The sequence below is a fragment of the Entelurus aequoreus genome, unplaced genomic scaffold, assembly GCF_033978785.1.
Source record: "Entelurus aequoreus isolate RoL-2023_Sb unplaced genomic scaffold, RoL_Eaeq_v1.1 HiC_scaffold_29, whole genome shotgun sequence".
Classification (NCBI taxonomy): Eukaryota; Metazoa; Chordata; class Actinopteri; order Syngnathiformes; family Syngnathidae; genus Entelurus; species Entelurus aequoreus.
In genome coordinates this window covers 1,046,636-1,068,085 of record NW_026907961.1, presented here as the reverse complement: position 1 = coordinate 1,068,085, position 21,450 = coordinate 1,046,636, and the positions used below count along the sequence as shown (strand labels likewise).

General features: G+C 40.6%; 1 protein-coding gene across 4 annotated transcripts in view; it reads left to right on the top strand.

Moving 5' to 3' along the window:
- LOC133645280 (general transcription and DNA repair factor IIH helicase subunit XPB) overlaps positions 1 to 12,165 on the top strand; it is a 66,716-nt gene extending 54,551 nt beyond the window's left edge. For 2 of the 4 annotated variants that reach the window (XM_062040166.1, XM_062040167.1), the window contains exons 8-15: positions 5,907 to 6,221; positions 6,337 to 6,521; positions 6,638 to 6,840; positions 6,910 to 7,006; positions 7,201 to 7,318; positions 8,307 to 8,425; positions 11,626 to 11,775; positions 11,876 to 12,165. In XM_062040166.1, the coding sequence (XP_061896150.1) occupies positions 5,907 to 6,221; positions 6,337 to 6,521; positions 6,638 to 6,840; positions 6,910 to 7,006; positions 7,201 to 7,318; positions 8,307 to 8,425; positions 11,626 to 11,775; positions 11,876 to 12,013 (1,325 nt within the window). In that variant the 3' untranslated portion in view covers positions 12,014 to 12,165. The other 2 variants (XM_062040169.1, XM_062040168.1) reach the window with 2 other exon arrangements.
- Positions 12,166 to 21,450: the final 9,285 nt, after the last annotated feature.

The following is a 21,450-nucleotide window of genomic DNA, read 5'->3' as shown; positions in this document are numbered from 1 at the left end:
CTCCTAATTTGAATTCATATTCATCATATAGGCTGCCTTAATGCATGCACATCAGAGGATTTCTTCACAGGAGTTAGATTCAGCAGCCTTGACATGTGAGCACTGATCACCAGATCTTTCCTTCCCAATCTGCTTAATAATAATGTGATAGCACTGTCATAATTAGCATCTGTAAGCATAAGTCCTGCTACTCTGCCTTTGCAGCTGTTCCTGTGAGGTACGTTTCAGGTAGGTAAACTTCTCACGTTTGCACAATGCATCATTCGTGTGAATAGCAGTCTCATACTGGCTCCAAAACTCCTGCCATTTACTGACATCGCCATTGTATTTATCAATAATCAATTTAGCTTTCACAGACTGCCTGTATGCTAATGAGTTGGCCGAGTTAGCGTCGCTCACCCTCTACTGCGTTGATGCTTGTTGTTGCTGTTTTTCATCCTCTTTTTTCTTCACCATGCGCTGTGCGCGGCTCTTATACGGATGAACGGTTGTTTATAGTCCTCCCGTGTTTTCGATCTCGTGCCCAAGTCATCCAACGCTGTGAGCAGTTCAATTCCATTGTCCAACTCAATAGACTGTCCTCCTCGCGGACAAATAGACTCCAATCCGTACTCTCTACATGATCATGTCCGATCTGCTTGTCATATCTCCGTCATCTGTAAAAGACGTGTCAAAAGACTTCGTAGTACCTCTGATTGCACCCCGTTTCTTCTCATTCTTTCCATTTCGGTCCTACGTTCCTCTTCTGTCATCTGAGCAGCGCTTTAGCTTCTCCCTCGCTCATCTTTTTCCGGGGTTTTTCGGCACCAAAAAATGTAGATTAACTACGGTCAAAGTATTGGACAGGACGTCGAAATGTGTAATAAAGTTGAACTTTATATAAGAAAAAAATGGGGATACAAACGGTACAAAACGGTCCTTATATGTTGTTATCTGTCATTCATTCATCACCCGTAGGCTCTTAATTCTCATCTCAACAACCACAATGCACCTGCTCCCGGTCTTTCTAACATCCGGTTTGCCGCAATGCATTGTGGAACATGCAGTCTTTTAGTTTACCCTTTGTTAGGCTATTGAGTAGAAACAACTCAATTCAATGTCAGTGTTTCTCAAATAATCAATATCAAATACATGTATAATTCAAATCAATTCCCTTTTAACTCTTTTTAGCTGTAAATATTAATAGATCAATTTATCAGCAATTAAATCAAACATGCAAATTAGGAATGATCATTACACATGAACTATATAACCCATAAGTTACAACATAAGCTTTGGCTTCAGCCTATCCCTTTTTCGGTCATTCTTTTTCTTTTCTTTTCTTTTTGTGTGTAAATGTGTATGATTGTTAATATGTCTAATCTGTACTGTTAAACTTGTCACACTAAATGGTTGATGGTTGATTATATGACCGAAATAAACTTATTTCATTCATTCATTCATTATCTGTCGCACTCATAATTTATTCCATTTTACATCTAATTATTACTATTGATTTATTCCCATTTCACTCAAACAACCAAACAAACAAACAAACTTGCAGCGAACCACCACCAACAGCATACGCTGACACACGAATACCATGTTTTTCCACATGCACCTTCATTTGTCACTTTCTCCTCTTTCCTTCAACTTGCTTTTTCCTTTACACACCACAACCTGTATCCATCTTTTCCTTACACTTCAAACAATGTTTCTATTTCTATTCTCTTCTACTAGAAACCATTCACGTAAGGTTATAAACATCCATTCTCTTCACCTTCCCTTCTAACCTCTCCTGCTCTCTCTCTCCTGCTCTCTCTCTCTCTCTCTCTCTCTCTCTCTCTCTCTCTCTCTCTCTCTCTCTCTCTCTCTCTCTCGCTCCTCTCTCTCTCTCTCTCTCTCTTCTCTCTCTCTCTCTCTCTCTCTCTCTCTCACAATAAAAACTTACATGTAATACATCCTTTTTTCTATTTCTCTCCTTAAAAAACACATCAATCTAAAATAAATCAGTCTTATAAAATACAACAGGGTCAACAACAATCCAAAACCATATAATGTCATGCGTCTTTCTTTATCTCTTAACAGTTATTCCTCCTTCATAATCTGATGCTATTGCTAATCCGAGCACAGTTCATGACGTCTCGTTCTTGTAAACACTGGACAGACTGCTTATTTTACAGACATTTAGTTCCCACTTAGTTTTATTCTCTACATGTAATACTACATGCTCCAGTATCACATAGAAATTTGCTTCCTTTATTTATTTCAATTATTATTTCTGGTTACTTGCTACCTGTTTACTTAAGTTCTCATAACTTAGTATGTCCTTATATTAGAATTTGTTTAACGCTGATCTATGTTTTGTTATGACTGGAGCGCTGAGTGTGGCGACTTTTGTCTGTACTTCTTCCTCACTATCTTCCCTTCTGGCGTGAATAAAAACAACTGTAGAACAGCTAACTCTCTGTCACGTTTCTGAATGCGTTTAGGTTTTTTATCCTTTGCCTTGTAAATTGTTTATCAAAACTCCCCATCTCTCTACACTGGCTTGTGTCGAAAGGCCCGTCCACCGGCCAGGGTGAGAGACAGCTTTGTGTCCGCTTGTTCCATTTCTGTGAATATCTTTTTATTTCATCGGCTAACAGTGGTTTCAGTTTACTGAAGCCCCAACTGCTGACCAAACCTGCGACTCAGACTCCATAATTCACATAGGTGTGACTATAAACGTTGACAATATATGATTAGTACCAGTTACACAGATAAAAGTTAAAAATGTTTTAGAATATAAATTTTAATTTTATTTTATCGTGATTATTCTTAAAATAATAAAAATGTCAATATATTTAAACAATCAATTTACCTTTATCAAATTTAAATTCAATTTTTTGAATTTACTTATTTAACTTTATTTAATGTATTTGCTATATAAATATTAATTCAAAGCTACCCAAATGTATTTATTGATATTTAAATGTTTATTTATTTATCTTTTATTTTACTTATTATCAAAACCAACCTGCCAGCACTCTCTTCAGACTGAGAAAGCTGTCCACTCACATTTTGTAATGCTAAGCTAAATGCTAAACTAGCCTTACTAGGCCTCGGTAAGCTAATTTTTGCTAACCTAGCTCAATGTTAAACTAATCCTATGCTAATCTAATTTATGCTAAATTATGCTAACAGTGACACTCCTCTTCGGCCCACGTCTAACGTGCAGCACGTTACACAGACACACCTCTTATCGCAAATGTCTCCTAACAGAGCCTCCTCTTCTTCTTACTGCGTCACACGCGCACAAAAAATCAACAAAGAGCGAGCCTTTTTCTGTAATCAAAATCTCAGACACTTTCTTACAAAACTGTAATATCACACAGTCACAATCAGACTCACACAGACAAAAACAACCTCAACAGTCAACTATTTTTCTCACCCAGAAGCACAGCTGTATTATATCAGAACCTAATAATAATGAACAACATTTATCATTCACTCTGAGCTGGACGAAATGGCTGGGGAGAGGGAAGTCTGGGCTTCCCTGCTTAGGCTGCTGCCCCCACGACCCGACCTCCGATAAGCGGAAGAAGATGGATGGATGGATAAATCATTCACTCATATGATTTCCGAACATAAACTTTGTCTATCTTCTCATACACACACACATAGTTTGGACAAAACTTTACAGATTAGCGGGGAATGTACGGGGGGCTGGTGAGTGGGAGTAATGATTAACACTCTTTCAAGAGAGGGAAAATGAAAAAGTCAGACCCGCAGGTGCATACACAATTCTTATTAAATTACGCATATATAAATGTACCAACAATAAAACTGAATCACTACACATCCAACACACTGTTCAACATTCACCAATACACACACACATTAACAATATAATACCCACCCCATGTCCGGACACTATAAACAATTATACACGCGTGCTTTTTGTGGAACGGCCGTCTCATATCACGAACGCAGGTCACTTCTTACTCATTAAACGGTGATTAACCCGTCCAGCGGAGCAGACCCTACGTTACCACCCCGACCAACACGAAAACCAGCCTAAAAGCACCGTAGAATCACTGGTAATCAGCCAACAATTCTACAGCCATCATGTATGGTCAGTTCCAAAACAGTTTCATCAACGCTCAACTGTATGGAGCCCGATCTCTATCTGTCTAACTGCAGCACACTAATCAGAACGTCGTGACAGCTCAGTCGATCACTTAAAAAGTCACTAAAAATGAGGCCTTTACCGCTGCAGTTCCACAAAGACAGATGTGTCGCACATTCAAACAGACTTTCAACAATTTTTTATAGTCAAATGTACCACCCGGCTAGTGAAAATGCCTTTACTTTAGCTGTATCCAAATCGCCAACCAAGTGTACTTGCAGAAGAAGTAGAAAGAGGTTAAGAAATGTATTTGCCTCAAATAGTCTGTGCTAGACACTCCTGAACCACCACAATTCTATAACAGTTCCCCTTATTGTTAAACAAAAAATCACAAGTTTTCAAACAAACACACAGACAATATAATCACATATAAAACAACCCAAGCCACCATAACATACCCCATTCCAGGTTGTTTTTGGAGAACCTGGCTAGACCTATCTTTTATCAAAAACAGGTTCAGCATTTAGTCTTACCAGTCCCGACCATCTCCAGACAGACAGAATTTACACATTAAGCAAAATTGCTTACCTTTAGATGCGCACGTGCAAATCTCTGTCTGCCTAGAGAGAGACCGGGAGCAGATGTCGACCTGCAGCGTTCTAGATCATCCTGTTCGTGACGCCAATTTTATGTGGTGGAAGGTCCAAATCTTAAACAGCAACAAAAGTGAATTTAGTACAAAAGTTTTATTTACCCATAATCAAATGATACAAGGTTGGATTGAATTGCCATGCAAACAGACAATGTCCTCCGGAGACGTTGGATGAATCGAGAATCATGCGAATCATACATAGACTTGGTCTACTTGGCCATTTATGTGTTTCCCTCGTGTGTCAAGGTCCCGTTGTTTTGGACCTGTTTCTTCTGCAACCTCCTTGAATCCTTTAGCCATAACAAACAATCAAAACATTTTGTAGAATGGTCAGGCCGACCATATATTCAACTCTAATCCACATATGCTCCTTCAATGGCACAGAATAGAAAAAAGAGAAACGAGCAGACATTCTTAATGCTTTTCGACCTCGCTCTCTTTTCGGACTTTGACATACACAAAATATGGTACAAAGGTCAGAAATGCCACCACACTGGCAACACTTATTTTCTTTGAAACACATGTCTTGCTCTTGTTTGCGTAAGTATTAGCCATGTTTTGCTAGGTCTGGGAATCTCTGCTAATGAAGAGGGTGTAAACTATTAAAGCTCATAGGGGCAAAAAATATGCCAAAGCAAGAGGAGAAACATATTTTTAAAATGTATTTGATAAATCTGCACTGAAAACCTCCAATTTATTGATCAAATCGATTAATCGCCCAGGTCTACATTCATGCCAAGCTAAAGCCAGGTAAACTATGGGCATTTTGGATTCTAACTGGTAATTCAGAGTGGCACTGTCCTTTTATACTCATTCTAATACAATGTTGTAGCCTTATAATATTGTGCAGCCAATAAGGAAAAAAGAAAGAAAGAAAAGTGTTTACATCATTGATGATGCCAAGTTGACAAATCATCCCAGCTCTAAATTAGCATGGTTGCCGCGATGTAGAACTGTACTTACTGTTACACTAACAGTAAGTACAGTTTTGCAACCCAAAAAACAGAACAAATTGTTCAACTAGTATCTCTCAGTCTAATCTGGGCAAATATGTATTTGTCAACAATATGGCTTTTGTATCAATTTTGATGAAATTATAAGTGTACATCTATCCTTGTCAATGAGTCTATTTGCAACGGTTGCCTCATCTCATTTGATTTCCAGGAGCGGGCAAGTCTCTTGTGGGTGTAACAGCAGCATGTACAGTGCGCAAACGTTGCCTGGTGTTGGGTAACTCCTCTGTATCCGTGGAACAGTGGAAGGCCCAGTTTAAAATGTGGTCAACTATCGATGACTCTCAAATCTGCCGCTTCACTTCGGATGCCAAAGACAAGCCAATTGGCTGCTCAGTTGCCATAAGCACTTACTCTATGCTGGGCCACACCACCAAACGCTCCTGGGAAGCCGAGAGGGTGATGGAGTGGATGAAAAGCCAAGAGTGGGGTCTTATTATACTAGACGAGGTGCACACTATTCCTGGTAAGTTTGAAAATTAAATCACACTTCCTTGCCAATCACATGTGAGATAAACCTGATTGTCAGAGTTTTGCTGAATGTAGTGATATGCTAATATTTTTAAATGTGCTTCTTGTAGCAAAAATGTTTCGACGTGTATTGACCATTGTCCAGGCACACTGCAAACTGGGCCTCACCGCAACTTTAGTTAGAGAGGACGACAAGATAGTGGACCTTAACTTTCTCATTGGGCCAAAGTTATATGAAGCGAACTGGATGGAGTTGCAGAACAATGGCTACATTGCCAAGGTCCAGTGTGCAGAGGTGAGTGACTTCTAACCTTCCCTTGTTTTTCACTTTTTATTCAAATAATCACATTGATTGTGCACATTGTAGTTCATTGGCAGCTACTTAAAAGTTGTACTCCGTCAAATTCGCAGGTGTGGTGTCCAATGTCTCCTGAGTTTTATAGAGAGTATGTGGCCATGAAGACTAAGAAGCGCATTTTGCTTTATACAATGAATCCCAATAAGTTCAGAGCCTGCCAGTTTCTTATTCGCTTTCATGAAAGGCGCAATGACAAGATCATCGTCTTTGCTGATAATGTCTTTGCCTTGAAAGAATATGCCATTCGCCTCAACAAGTAAGTTATTTCCAAAAGTTTGTTTCAATAAGTTGCACATTAACTACCCACAATGATTGTCTGCTCAAGGCCATACATCTATGGCCCAACCTCCCAAGGGGAACGTATGCAAATCTTGCAGAACTTCAAACACAACCCCAAGATCAACACCATTTTCATATCCAAGGTAAAAAACAGTTGAGAACAGAGCCTGAGTAATTAAACGGAAGCTTCAACAATTTGTCCCCCCTAATGGCCAGTTCCTATCACACTATTGTCTTTGGAGAAAAGTGGTACTATATTGCTTGAAATAGTACTTTTTTACCATTTATTGAATTTAACTTAACTTGTGTTTTAATTAATTTATTGACTCCTAAACAGGTTGGAGACACCTCATTTGACTTGCCAGAAGCAAATGTTCTTATCCAAATCTCTTCCCATGGTGGATCACGAAGGCAGGAAGCTCAGAGGCTTGGTAGAGTCTTAAGAGCCAAGAAAGGTTTGTTTCACTTCCTTTGTCATAAGCATGGCACATTGTATGTATTTGGTTATGTGGGGTTAAATGGGGGAACATTTTTGATAAAAAAATAAATCTTTAAATAATTACTTAAAGGTGTCACTAATAATTGAAATTGGAATTAAAACACAAATATTTTATTAAATGTGTAATTAATTGATGTAATGTTAAAGTACATTTAAATGTTTAATACTTTAATTATTGCAATATTTAATAGATCATAATTTCATGATTTAATTTATTATTTTGTCATTTGATTATTGTTTCATAAACCTGAGTGGCAGCACTTCATTCATGTATTTTACCTGTTAAACTCGGCCTCAAAGTCAGTGGGCGGATCAGTGGGATTTACTTTATTATTTCAACTTGTCTGTAGAACTTCGACCAGACAAGCGGAGGAGTACTGCTCACTATCTTAGTCTGAAAGTGTGGCTTTAACCCCGACAGATTTAATTAATTCCTCTACTTTTACTGCTACATGCTTTTACTTGGTGTAGCATGCTTTTTTACAGGACTTTTCTCTTACTCCGTAAGGTCTAAAATATTTACCACCAACTTTCGAAAAAGTAACCGTATATTCACCTTAGCCGCCGCGTTTCGAGAGACTTCCAAATTTCCAAGCTGCACACCAAAGCAATCATTGAACTAGATTTGTGTTAGTGTCGCTGATTTTGATGGGTGAGTTTGACAGATAAAATACATTCATGGAGTGCTGACACGCAACTAAAGGAACAAAAAATATAAAGCAAAAGAACATGCAAACTCCACACTGAGATGCCTGAACATAAATTCAAACTCAGATCTCCTGACTGTGTGGCCTACATGCTAACTGCGGCCCATAATAACTAAATAATGAAACAATTAAATGTACTTTAACAACATATTGATATATATGATTCCAAATATAATTATTAACATATTTAAGTAACTGTTTAAAGTTGTATGTATTTATGAATTATATATTATTTAGGAATGATAGCAGAGGAATACAACGCATATTTCTACTCGCTGGTGTCTCAGGACACCCAGGAGATGGCTTATTCCACCAAGAGACAGAGGTTTCTAGTGGACCAGGGCTACAGCTTTAAGGTACATATTTTAATGTGATATTATCATTGCTTGTGTCCCTACCAGGGGTTTAACGGTATTCACAATAATGCCGTGACGTGTGGTGGTATCAAACAAAAACCTGGTATATAGTTTTTTCTGGTGCTTTAGCGTTGGCCGGGTCTGAAACTAAACCACATCTCCCAGAATTGTCTTCGCAGCGCTTGGCCGGCAAAGTGGGGGCGTGGAATGCCGTAAGATGAACTGTGTTTGTAGTAAATGAGAGGAATTGTTTTTTTGGACATTTCCCAAAAAATATGTTGAAGAGGTTCATTTAGCCTACTAATGTGTATTTATAAATGGTTGATTAGTACTTGTCAGGTACAAAACTTTACCTTACTAGCCTATATAAATCAACCATTTATAAATTTCCCAAAAAATGTCATTAAAATTCATCCATAACTGTTTGAGTTACGTTGCTAACAACTTATTTGGCAAAGGTAAGAAAGTCTGCGTTCAACAAAGCAACGTGCACCACTTTTGTCTCAAACGTTTTCAAGGTGACATAGAGCCAGCCTGTCACGCCGCACCGCAATGAGGGAAATCACCAAGAAAACGGTACATGGTGGGAAATAGGAGTAAACTGAAAAACTACCTGATAAATTCACAATTCATCCATACATTTTATACGTGCTTGTTTCTCTCGATGTTGCAGGGGGAGCGGGGCTTGGGGGGAAAGTAGCTTACAACCTGGACAAGTCACCACCTCATAAACTGTCACCCAGAATATACATTTGAAGCCACAAAGCTAAACATCAATTTGTGAGGTATTAATAAGAGCATTTTCCAAACTGAAATAAAAACATGTCCACTGTAGAGGACATTGCTTCTCATGAAGTAAATCTCTAAAGACACTAAACTGAACATTATTGTTTTACACTGGATGTTTACATTGTCAATTATAAGACACTCAACTGTCAGTTTTTGTTGTTGTTTTTTTAATATTTCCTTGAAACAGTGGATGTTACACACAATATTTGCGCTGAAAAGTACATGTTTAGAGTAATAAATATGATTAAAACATTTGAGCAATGTGTTTTTGTTCAATTACAACAAGTGTGTTTATCCTAAACTTTCCTGCCACTTAATTTTACACATTATGGCATTTTTAAGGCCTTTTTTAAATGTTTATTTTATATTTTTTATTACATATACTAAAATAATACTGTGATATTTTGATACCGTTACATTCCTAGCCCCTACAGAACATGAACAATGCTTAGTCACTTAAGCTTAGAATATGCTTGGCGTAGTCACTTCACCGTCCACTCCAAACATCGTATTGATGCTTTATTAGTTTTTGGTCTGGGTTGCCTGCTCAACGTGCAAGTATCTGCCAAAATGCTAGAGGGCTATCTTTTCCTGAGCGAGAACAACCTTAACTCTAGATTTTTTGCTTTCTGTAAAGTAGTGGTGGAAAAAAAGGGACTGAGCGACATTCAGATCGTTGTCTGAACTGGAACATCTGATAGTTTTTTGTACAAACCAGGAAAAAAATACAATAAAGACTCCATACCAAAAATTATGTGTTGGGGGAAAAAATGGCCAACCAGTCACAACTCTGCAGTTTTCACTGGCGTTGAAGCAAGGTTATAATTTTTAGGGGGTGCACACCAAGCTCCAACGGAGGGTTTTGACATGGAGGAGCAAGCTGACGGGGCCTTAAAGCACACAATAGACAAACAGTACATCATTCCTTTAAGGAAGTCTTATACAAACCTTCCTATTTGTTAGAAAGCCAACTGTTTACTATGTTTGTGTTCATGCTTCACTGATGAGATTATTTGGCGAGCACCATTTTGTCCTACTAATTTCAGTGGTCCATGAACACATCGTAGTTGTGTGGCCTTTGAAGCAATAGTTTGTTTACTTCAGGGATGCCCATTAGATCGATCGCGAGCTACCGGTCGATTGGTGAGGGTGTGTCACTTGATCGCAATTAGGCATAAATGGGTTATACTTGTATAGCGCTTTTCTACCTTCAAAGTACTCAAAGTGCTTTGACACTATTTCCACATTCACCCATTCACACACTGATGGCGGGAGCTGCCATGCAAGGCCCTAACCACGACCCATCAGGAGCAAGGGTGAAGTGTCTTGCTCAAGGACACAACGGACGTGACGAGGTTGGTGGAAGGTGGGGATTGAACCAGGAACCCTCAGGTTGCTGGCACGGCCACTCTCCCAACCGCGCCATGCCGTCCCAAAAAATGTAGACCTAAAAATTACTGATCATCAATCTTCACTACGACGTCACTTTCGTTACTTGGTAGACATTCACGGCACTCGAGGATCTTGCGCAATGACGTTGGCTGCTCCAAACCTTTTATGAAGAAAAAAAAACGACAGTCAGGAAGGCAAAAAGCAGTTTTTAGTTCAACAGACTCCCTCTCCGTACCGGCTGTCAAAACTGTAAAGACCAACCGCACAGTTCCTGTTTTCGCAATAAAAGTGATGTGACAGCCAATGTATTTCTTGTAAAGGGTATAAAAACGAGTATTGACGCTGGACAAATAAAAAGCTAAAAAACACTTTCATGTGGTGTTGGAAAGAGAGGAGGCCTTTTTTTCCCCTCCACAATGTAAATGCAAAGTTGTGGAGCTTATCAGCAACTACTGTGCATCCTGTCTGATTACAAGCAATGCAACTCATCAGGATAAGGTAATACAGCAGTATGTGTGTGCGTGCCTGCGTGTGAAGTACATCACATCAACTTGGTCATTAGCAAGCACGCCTGCTGAAAAAGTGTTGGCACCCCTGGTTTACATGTATAACTTTCTCCGATGCTGGCACAGAAAGACTGTTTTCCAATGTTGTAAAAATGTGTAGAATAAATATTAAATTTCAACATTTCTGTCAACGAAGATTTGTGTCAGCTTGCGACACGCGTTTCTTTCAGCCTGGCGTGGTGTCAGGCAGGTGGCTGTTGCAAACAAAACAAATACCTGTGCAAGCAGATATTTTTAAACATGTACAACATCAAATCCAAATATAACACACACCTAACAGATAAGAGCTAGCAGTGTAATATAGCTAACATAGACACTTATATAAGTCTTATAATGAAAGCAACACATGATGGAAGACTTTTATTTTTTTTGTGGTTCCTGACAGATTAGTTTTTTGTATTTTTGGTCCATTATGGCTCTTTGAACATTTTGGGTTGCGGACCCCTGCCTTAGGTGATCACACAATTGGCAGGAATGGAGGAAGAAGCCTTGATGTTCTCCACCAGAGAAGAACAGCAGCAGCTTCTTCAGAAGGTCCTGGCTGCATCTGATCTGGATGCTGAGGAGGAGATGGTGGTTGGGGAGGTGGGAGCTCGGCCACAGGTGAGTGCTACAAAAAATGTTTGGGAACGAACAATCGCTGCCTTTATTTATTTTATTTTTTACATTTTTTCTGTTTCTTTGCCTTCATGCTTTTAAACAGTTCTCAAGGCGTACAGGGACCATGAGCTCCATGTCTGGTGCAGATGATACAGTCTACATGGAATATCAAACCCGAAGCAGTAAATCCTCTTTGGCCAACAGAAGTGTCCATCCACTCTTCAAGCGCTTCAGAAAGTAGCTAGACTGGTTAATTTTGATGCTGTTAACTGGGCTGTCTACGACTCAGATTTTCCTCGTCAAATCTGGTTGGATTTTGCACATAGTCGACAATCAGTCAAATCAATGGCCTAATTTTTTAATTTAAGCGTGAATAAACAGATTGTGGTGTCATTTGGTATTACATTGACTTGTCACTAGGTGTCCGTAATTCATATAGATCTACATATGGATTAGAGATCAACCGATATGTTTGTTTCAGGGCCAATACAAATTATTCAGTCAAAGAGGCCGATAACCGATATTTGTAGACTATATTCATTTGCAGTAAAAGTTATTTAAACATGAATAGTATACATCAGTAAAAAGCTGGCCAAGACTTTAAGTTGTTTTTTTAACATTATTTTTAGAAAACGTTGGACCAGTAGTGACATAATGTTTCATTTGGCGCTAATGTTGTGGCTAAATAAGCGCGAAAAAAACACCAGGTGATTTCACAAACACCTAAGCTTACATGTGTCCAATGCTGCGGGTCAGCGGTGCATCAACATTTGCACTTCAAAATATGGAAAATTTCCTGGGAAAATAGTTAAAATATTAGATTTCTCTACATCACTATAACTCGCCATCTACTCAATTTTATAGAAATGTATGGATGTAATACATTGTGAGGTTTCTTTGTGAAGAGCCCTGAAATATTGCGAACATTTAAATAAAATCACTTCTGGGTTTTTCCCAGTAGCTTATAGGTGAAGCAATTTTCAAAATGGCTGGCGTAATTTATTTCTGGAAGGAAAAAATGAGAATGCTTCTTTTTCTTATATTGTCATGCCTTGTTTTTTGTTCTGCTGTATTTTTTCTGTACTGGGGGTGTTTTACATTTTAGCACTCTTTTTTTGTCCCCATTTCGTGTGGGTGTCATTCAACCAGAAGCAGCTGCTGAGCGTGTGTCCTATTACCGACTGGTGATTAATAATTATTATTCTCACCTGCGGCCAAAGCTTATTTGACGTGAAATCATTGTTTTGTGACCGGTGTTCATGCTTCGCTATCTTGCTTTCCATGTTCAGCCTCCCTATTTTGTTGCACTTCCCTGTTGCACGCTTTTATTTTGTATTTTTGAGCATCGAAGACTTTTCCATGCTTGCTGTTGCCGGCTGTCTTTCTGCATCCGGGACCATGACACCCACCTAGGGAAGTATTATTGTAGCAAAATTTGCATACGTGTATCTCAATCTGTGTGCGTGGAATCAAATTTGCATGTGTGTGCACTAGAGATGCGCGGATAGGCAATTATTTCATCCGCAACCGCATCACAAAAGTCGTCATCCACCCGCCATCCACCCAAACCAACATTTTATCAAAACCACACCCACCCGCCACCGGCCCGTTGTTATATATCTAATATAGACGATGCAATGCATTAGTGAGGTTAGAATGCTTTTGCCTGTTAAAGACAGGAGACTGATCCAATGCAGCAGAGACATTCAATGCATGCCACGCATGAATATCTCTTGGCCACGCATTAGTGGCTAAGAGATATTAATGCGTGATAATAGTATTTATCATTATTATAATATTATTGTCATTTCCATTAAGAAAGTGTTGACTATTGTTGCCAATGCCCTCAGATCAGGAGTGCGTTCCTCACACTTGGTGTGCGCAGTTGCAGCAAGCAGAACGATGCTTTTAAGAAGTTAAAAAAATGTTTTAGAAAGACTAGGCCTATATTTTTGTTAGGTAAAAAAAATGTTCTGAATTTATTTCAATGAATATTAACTTGTTAACGTTATAATGCTCAAATAGGGACGAGGGCGGGGTGCACAGTGAAACAGTGAACAATTTCGCGACAAAGATGAACCTTTATTGATTATTCTGCAGCTATGACAAAATATCAGACAATCTCCATTGTCAACGACAGGCAGGAAAATAAAGATAAACACATAGCCTATGTTGTAGGCATAGGCATAGGCTCATACGTTTTTAAGTTGAAATAAAAAAATAAATAAAAAATGTGCCTCATAAGCCTTAGGCTGTCAATCACGCGCACAAACTTAAATTATACAATAACATATGTATGTCATCCCTATTTAAACAAAAATAAATTCAATAAATAATAATAATAAAATTATAATGAAAATAGACGGTCGCGACAAACAAAGCAGGCTAAATAGCCTTACATTGTAGCCAATCGGAGATGCGCTTCACTTGAAAGCGAGGCCAAATAATCAACACACAGTAGTATATCTCGAATAGAAAAAAACCACAATAAACAACGCAATTGCCTTAATTCCTTTGCATTGTAGTGCGCCCAAACAACACGTAACAGCTGACCAACTCAATATAGGTTAGACATGGGCTTATTTGGTATAGCCTGGGTAACGTAGACTAATTCGTTTAACATATCCAACCCTATGTCTACTTACTTTTTTTTTTTGTTAGCACTATGCAGGTGTTGCACCTTTCCTGCTTCCTGCTCCCAGACCGTAGTCGAAGAGCGCAGGGGAGACACTTCTCCAGGGCCGATGTATGCTCGGGGCAACACCCTTCACTTTACCCGGCAGTGGGTCTCCATAGCGGACGACTTTAGGGTGAATGATGAGTCCGGCGATTAGTTGCAACTCTTGCTTTATTGATTGCTTGCACACAGCCAATCCAATCACTCACACATTAGTGCAATTATTTTCTCTCACACACAGTACTGAAACACACCACTGAAACACTCATACACACTACTAAAACGCTCTCATATACATTACTGAAATCCTTTCACACACACAACTGAATTATTTGCTGTCATACACTACTGAATACCTCACACACACACACACAACTGAAATTTTTTTCAGTCATGTGTGAGGAAAAAAATTAAGTTGTGTGTGAGAGAATTTCAGTAATGTGTATGATAGAAGAAAAACTTGGTTGTGTGTGTGAAAGGATTTCAGTTGTGTGTGAGAGAAAAATTTCAGGAGTGTGTGTGTGAGGGTTTTCAGTAGTGTTTATGAGAGAACATTTCAGTTGCGTGTGTGAAAAGATTTCAGTAGTGTGTGAGAGAGAATAAAAAATCAGTAGTGTGTATGAGAGAAAAAAAACTTCAGTTTTGTGTGTGTGAAATGATTTTAGTTGTGTGTGTGGGACGTTTTCAGTAGTGTGTATAAAGAAAAAAATTCAGTTGTGTGTGTCAAAGGATTACAATTTGTGTGTGTGTGTGTGTGTGTGTGTGTGTGTGTGTGTGTGTGTGTGTGTGTGTGTGTGTGTGTGTGTGTGTGTGTGTGTGTGTGTGTGTGTGTGTGTGTGTGTGAGAGAGGTTTTCAATAGTCTGTGTGAGAAGAGTTAATTTACGGAAGGCCTTCCGGTTCCGGTCACCAATAATGTTGTTTGCGAACAAAATGTCTGCCTAACCGCTGACAAGTAGCCTAACCAAGGCAGCAGCTCTGTCTTCATAATGTGCTGGCTTCAGCGGAGAATACAAGAACACTGTCAAATGTGACAACAGTCGGGCAGCAGCCGACCGCCAAATGAAAAGCTTTGGTGGGACGGATATGGCCCGTGGGTTGACAGTTAATCTGATACAAATAATCGACTATTTTAAGTCGAGACAAAATTAAACTAAACAAAAATAAAAGGCACTGCATACTGCCAAAACTTGTTTGGCATGTTACCTATTTATTTAGATTTAGTCAAGTACAATACAAACCAATTATTTCAAGATGCTCATTTCTTATTTATATGGAAAAGAATAAAACTCTTTATTGTCATTAACATTTGAGCATGAAGTAAATGCAGTTGACTACACTGTTAAGGTGCAGTTAAAATACAAGACAAAATGTAGAACATGTTAAAAAGTAGAGAAATACCAGTAAGCACAGCAGTGATACAGTGAAAAACCGTGTAAGCTTTTGGGACAAATTCAAAAGCCGGGTGGCCGATAATCTCCTTATTCCTGGTTGGGGCATTCTTGTCTGCAGCAGAGCAGGCAGCAAACCACACATGTACGCACAGTCACATACTGGCTGGCCCAATAAAATGATACCTGCAGTTTCTCCTGTTGCGTCAGACCAGGGTTAAAGTCACTGGTCAATCCCAAATTCTTTCGGATGACATATATGTTGAGTAAGGAGGACCATCAAGACAGAATATAAATATTATCAAGTTTTACTAAAGCTTTAGGAGACCAGTCTTACAGTGCGTTAATACCAGCATCTAGAAGCGGTCTTAAAATCAAACGGGAAGAGACAATTTATTGAATACGAAAACAGCCCCTACCCTGCCCAGAAAGGAATAACAGCCTCATTGTTCTAATACTGATAAGGTAAAAAGGGAGTACATTATACTGACACATTCCAAGGCCTTCAAGGTAAAGCACAGAGTTTACTTGCGGGCATAAGATTCAAAGCACAAAGAGTACACATGTGAAAATGTTGGCTGCTTTAAACATGACTATGAAAAAAGAAAGAACTCTTAAAATATATGCATTCTCCACATTCCCCCTTCAGATCTTCTCCAGAAGATCTCTCCTACCAGAGCAGCACTTCTACAGCCCACTCTACATTAAAGTAGGTGCTGTTTTGGTTTTCGAGCAAGCTAGCAATAAACAGTCAAACCATAGTTACATGGGAGAGGGAGTTAGGAAGTCAATGTCATTGGCAGGTAAGGAAACTAACAGTCCTCGAAAGTCACTGCTGTGCTTGACCCCCTTCAGTGACATAGCAAGCCTAGAAACAGGGTGGAGTTGACCTTCGACAGCTCTAATAATGATGCGGGTGCATAGGGACCTAGTACAAGGGGCGATAGAGCATCTGCATGAGGCTATGATAGCCAAGAAAACTCCAACGTAGACCAGGGCAAACTTAATTAGGTATGACCACCCGCTGAAGGTGTTGTGGAGCTAATCTTTAAATGGGTCAGAGACACCGGAAACTTCAGTAAGTTCTTACCATGAATTGATTTACGTGGACACCAACTTAAACAAGTTGAAAAACTTATTCGGGTGTTACCATTTAGTGGTCAATTGTACGGAATATGTACTGTGCTGTTCAATCTACTAATAAAAGTTTCAATCATTCAATCAATTCTTTAGACAGGGCTTGGAGGCCTTCTAAGGCCCTCTGGACTGAGCCATCAGGGGCGGTGTTGTTAGGAATGAAGGTGCAGCATTGGTCGCCAAAAATTGCACACACACCTTCTTCCTTGGCTAGGATGCGGTCAAGGGCTATGTGGTTCGGGGCAAGTTGTTCAGCAAGTCCCTCGACAGCGTCATGAGTCAGGTTGGGCAGTCTCAACAGATTGTAACAAACAGTTAATTAAGGTGCAGTTAAAATACATTCTTAGTAGCAGTCAGGGAAAATAGCACTAATGATAGGAAGGTTCTCGGCACCTGCACAGGATTCGCACCACAATTTGTGCTGGGAGGGGACCCCCCTTGGTTGTCCAATTACATCAGAGTAAACACCATCTGGGTTTTTCATCAAATCAAAGGAGCTCGTTACACTCCTCCGAGATACAATATGGCGGCGTCGGCGGGAAATTTGAAAGGCCGCGGAGTTACAATGGGAGTCAATTTGGTGCCCAGTGGGGTCACCAGTCCAACCATAGTACAAAGCGCAACGGTTAATGTCGGGATTCTAATGTACAATCGTGTTCCCCACAATACCAAAATAAGTCAGCCCGTGCCCAAGGGCCTATTTTTGAGCCATCTAACATACTGGTGCACCAGGAAGGGTCAATGTCACCCAATTTGTTGGGGGACGAAGATGGTCCTGTGAATTGGAAACACGTGTAATTCAACTTCTGGGCTACAAAGGTAAGAAGTCGGGTGGAATTGTCAACAGGAGAGTACACACTAGCCAACAATTCGCAACCTGGCGGCATGGGTTCAGAAAACAAGGAAATGAAACAGTTAGAGCCATTAATATCAGCCAATTTAAAAGGGGCGGGATAAGTGTGTGGAAAGGGACGTCCAGCGGAAAAAGCAATACAGTCACCTAGGTCTTGGCTCTTGGCTGGGCTAATCATCCACCTGAGCCACAGGTTGCCTGCACCCGCACCTATGGTCAAAGTGACCAGGTCTTTGGTGGTGATGTCGTTAGTATACACAGATGTGAGAGCCTTTGAAATGTCACCAAGGGAGAGTGGCATTTTTGGTGCCACAGAGGGTGGAGAGATAGTCCATGCCCTCTCATAATAATCGCCAAATATGTAGGGGGGTTGCTGTTGCGATTTTGATAATAGGGGCCGGGGGGACACTATTATCAAATGTCCCACTGTGTAGTGGGACAAGTGTCCCTACGAGGGGCTCCACTTACCAGAATATGTTGTCTGCTGCCTGTTCTAAGACACTTGTCAGTCACTGTCGTCGGCAAGGAGGGACTGAGGCACAAGGACAGCAGAACAATCCCAAGCACCAGTCCCTCAGGGAATACTACTGGGTGGAACATCCTGCCTTTCGTCAATCAAAATCAGGGTAATTTGAGTAACGAAATGGGGATCAACTAACCTGACTCTCGCCAGACCCTTGTAGTTCACTGAGCTCAAGGCATTGCAAACTCCTTCCAGATAGCAAAAAATAATGAACCAATCAGGATCGCCGGGCAGGATTTCATAGATGTGACGTAGCACAGAAGGGACTGTTTGATTCAAACAACAATGGCTGCACGGAGCAAGGAGTCGTGTGATCCGTGCTTTCTTGGGGACAGGGACAATGGTGGCGGTCTTGAAGCAGGACGGCACGCGGCATAGCTCCAGAGAGGAGTTAAAAATGTCAGTGAAGACAGGAGCCAGCTGATCCGCACAGTGTCTCAAGGTGGAGGGGGGAGACCCCATCCGGCCCGGGGGCCTTATAAATAAATGATAAATAGGTTATACTTGTATAGCGATTTTCTACCTTCAAGGTACTCAAAGCGCTTTGACAGTATTTCCACACGGGGAGGGTGATGGTGGGGGGAGCAGAGCTTTGATGAGCTGAAGGCCGCTCATAACGACAGTAATGTATGTTGAGGCCCGGTCATTCAGGGCCTGGGGGGCTTTGGGCTTATAGTTCGTAAGGGCCCTTAGCTACAAGGTGTGTGTGTGTGTGGGGGGGGGGGGGATTTTGTAGCGTCCCGGAAGAGTTCCTTCTGTGCGATATTGAATGTCAGGGTACAGTTTGTAAAGCATATCATTACCAAGCAGGCAAGGTGTGTGCAGATCGACCACGAAGGGGTGCTTCAATGAGTGTCCAGCAATCTGAACCGGATGTGGTTTGGCGACAGGTAGCAGTCTTGTGACCCCAGCGAAGCCTTCAACCTTCAAAAGGGAAGCACACAGTTTCTTTGGAACCACTCCATTCAGAAGTGAGTGTGTGGCACCAGTGTCAATCATTAACTGATAACATTGTCCATGGACAATTATGTCCAGCCTGTCTGTACTTCCTGCTGGGGATCCTGCTGTGGGATTCAAAAAGCCGTCCCCTAGGTCCTCGTCTTCACCCAGGAAGTAGGCGGAGGCATTACGCGCTTGGGCGGACCTAGAGGCGTGGTACTGCTGCTGGCGGGGCTGCTTTTGGGAGGAGCTCTGCTGTTGGCGTCCTCTGCCACGCCTGTGTGAGATTTGGCTGCAAATCGGAGCCTGTCTTGTTCAGAGAGATTGGTACAGTCACGTGACCAGTGACCCAGCTGGCCGCATGTAAAACAGTTGTGAGTATCCAATCACAGTCTCGTTAACAAGCTACCTAGATAGCCTATCGTCAACAACTTGTGATCTGATGGGCTATCGCAACTGTCTATCAACTGTATGTGTTCTCAAATTCATCCGCTAACGGTGTGGCTCTGCTGATCTGCATAGCACCGCCACAGCTCAAACCAGTGAGTATCCAATCACAGGGCACGCAAATGTCACGTTCATTGTGAGGTCAGATATAAGGCCTTACTGACAACAACTCGTGACCTGATTGGCTATGGCAATTATCTATCAACTGTATGTGCCCGTTCACTTACAGTGCAGAAATTGTTGATTCTGAAGGCCCCGGGCAGATTTCGTACAGCATGGCAACATAAGCTAGCTGAATTCTGATTGGATAAAAATTCTAACCTAAAAACAACAGCACTGGAAGGAGCATAATATGACATGAATAGAATATGAATACCTTTAGATATTGACGGAAAGAAAATAAAAAAGTACTTTTATCTTTAATTATGATCATGATTTTGGGTTATGTTAGGCCAGCAGAGAAGGCCTTGCTGGCCCTGACGGCCCACCACTGTTATGAACGTGTCTGTTACTACATTATATATAGATTTGCAGCATGTATATATACCGTTGAATGGTTTTGAAGTTGTTTTAGAGGACTTTGAAGGCTACAAGGCTAACTCCCATTAGCTGCATCTTGCAAGCGTTTTTTTATCTTTAAAATCCGAAGAAAAAAAAACATGTGTTCTTGTCTCTCATAATGATGGTGAACGATTGGCAAAATTACAAAAAAGTGCAGTTCCCCTTGTGGTGGATTGTCCGAAGCTTAAGCAGGCAACAAAAGTAGTTTAGTACAACAAATTTATTTACCCATTATCAGAGGTGCAGGTTGAATTGAGTTGTCCGTGCAAGCAGACACAATGTACTCCGGAGCACACAAGACACACACAAGCCAAAATCACTCTCGAGTCCCGGTCTTCTGCCATTTTTTATATGTCTCTTGTGCGTCACTGTTTTTATCTCGTGCGTCAAGATTGTTTTTGCAACATCCTTGGACTCCCCAATCATACCCAAACAACCAAAACATTCTGAGACAGGTTGGCACGACTTAATATTCACTTTTGTCCCACACCCGGGGACACAGAATAGAAGAGAAATCAAATGAGCATACATTCTTGACAGACATGAAATATAGGTCAAAGGTCAGAAATTCTACTACATACCCTCCTTCCAGGGTTCTAAAACCCTGGACCATACCAATTTCTGACGTAGACCACTAACTTAAATCTCTACCACAGATAGAGGCAAAAACCTCAATGTTTTTATACGAGGCAAAAATTCCGTCTATGACCCTCCTTCAGAGCGATTGCTGTTACCAGCCTGCAGTAAAACCATCTCACAGAACAAAATTAGTGGCCTACACTTTGATTTAGTAAAGGAATAACAAATACTTTGATCATGAACATAATTAGATGAATGTATATAGACTTATGACTGTAAGACATTTGCAAGAATATTTTTACCGGCATTTGCAATGAACGTAGTTACCAATATTGTTAATTACCAATTGATTTTGAATACACAACTGAATTTCGTATGAGTCCATGTTCGATTAGTGCTCGTATAGATGGCTCGGTGGTGCCTCAGGCTGGTGGCCTGCCGACACTTCGTTGGGCTTTTGGCTGCCTTGGTGAAGAAAGAGATCCACTCAAACAGTCTGTCTCTGTCTCTTCTTGGGGTGTGGTTCAGTCCATTGGGCTGATTGTTTAATGGCATGTGCGCGCTGGCCGCTTT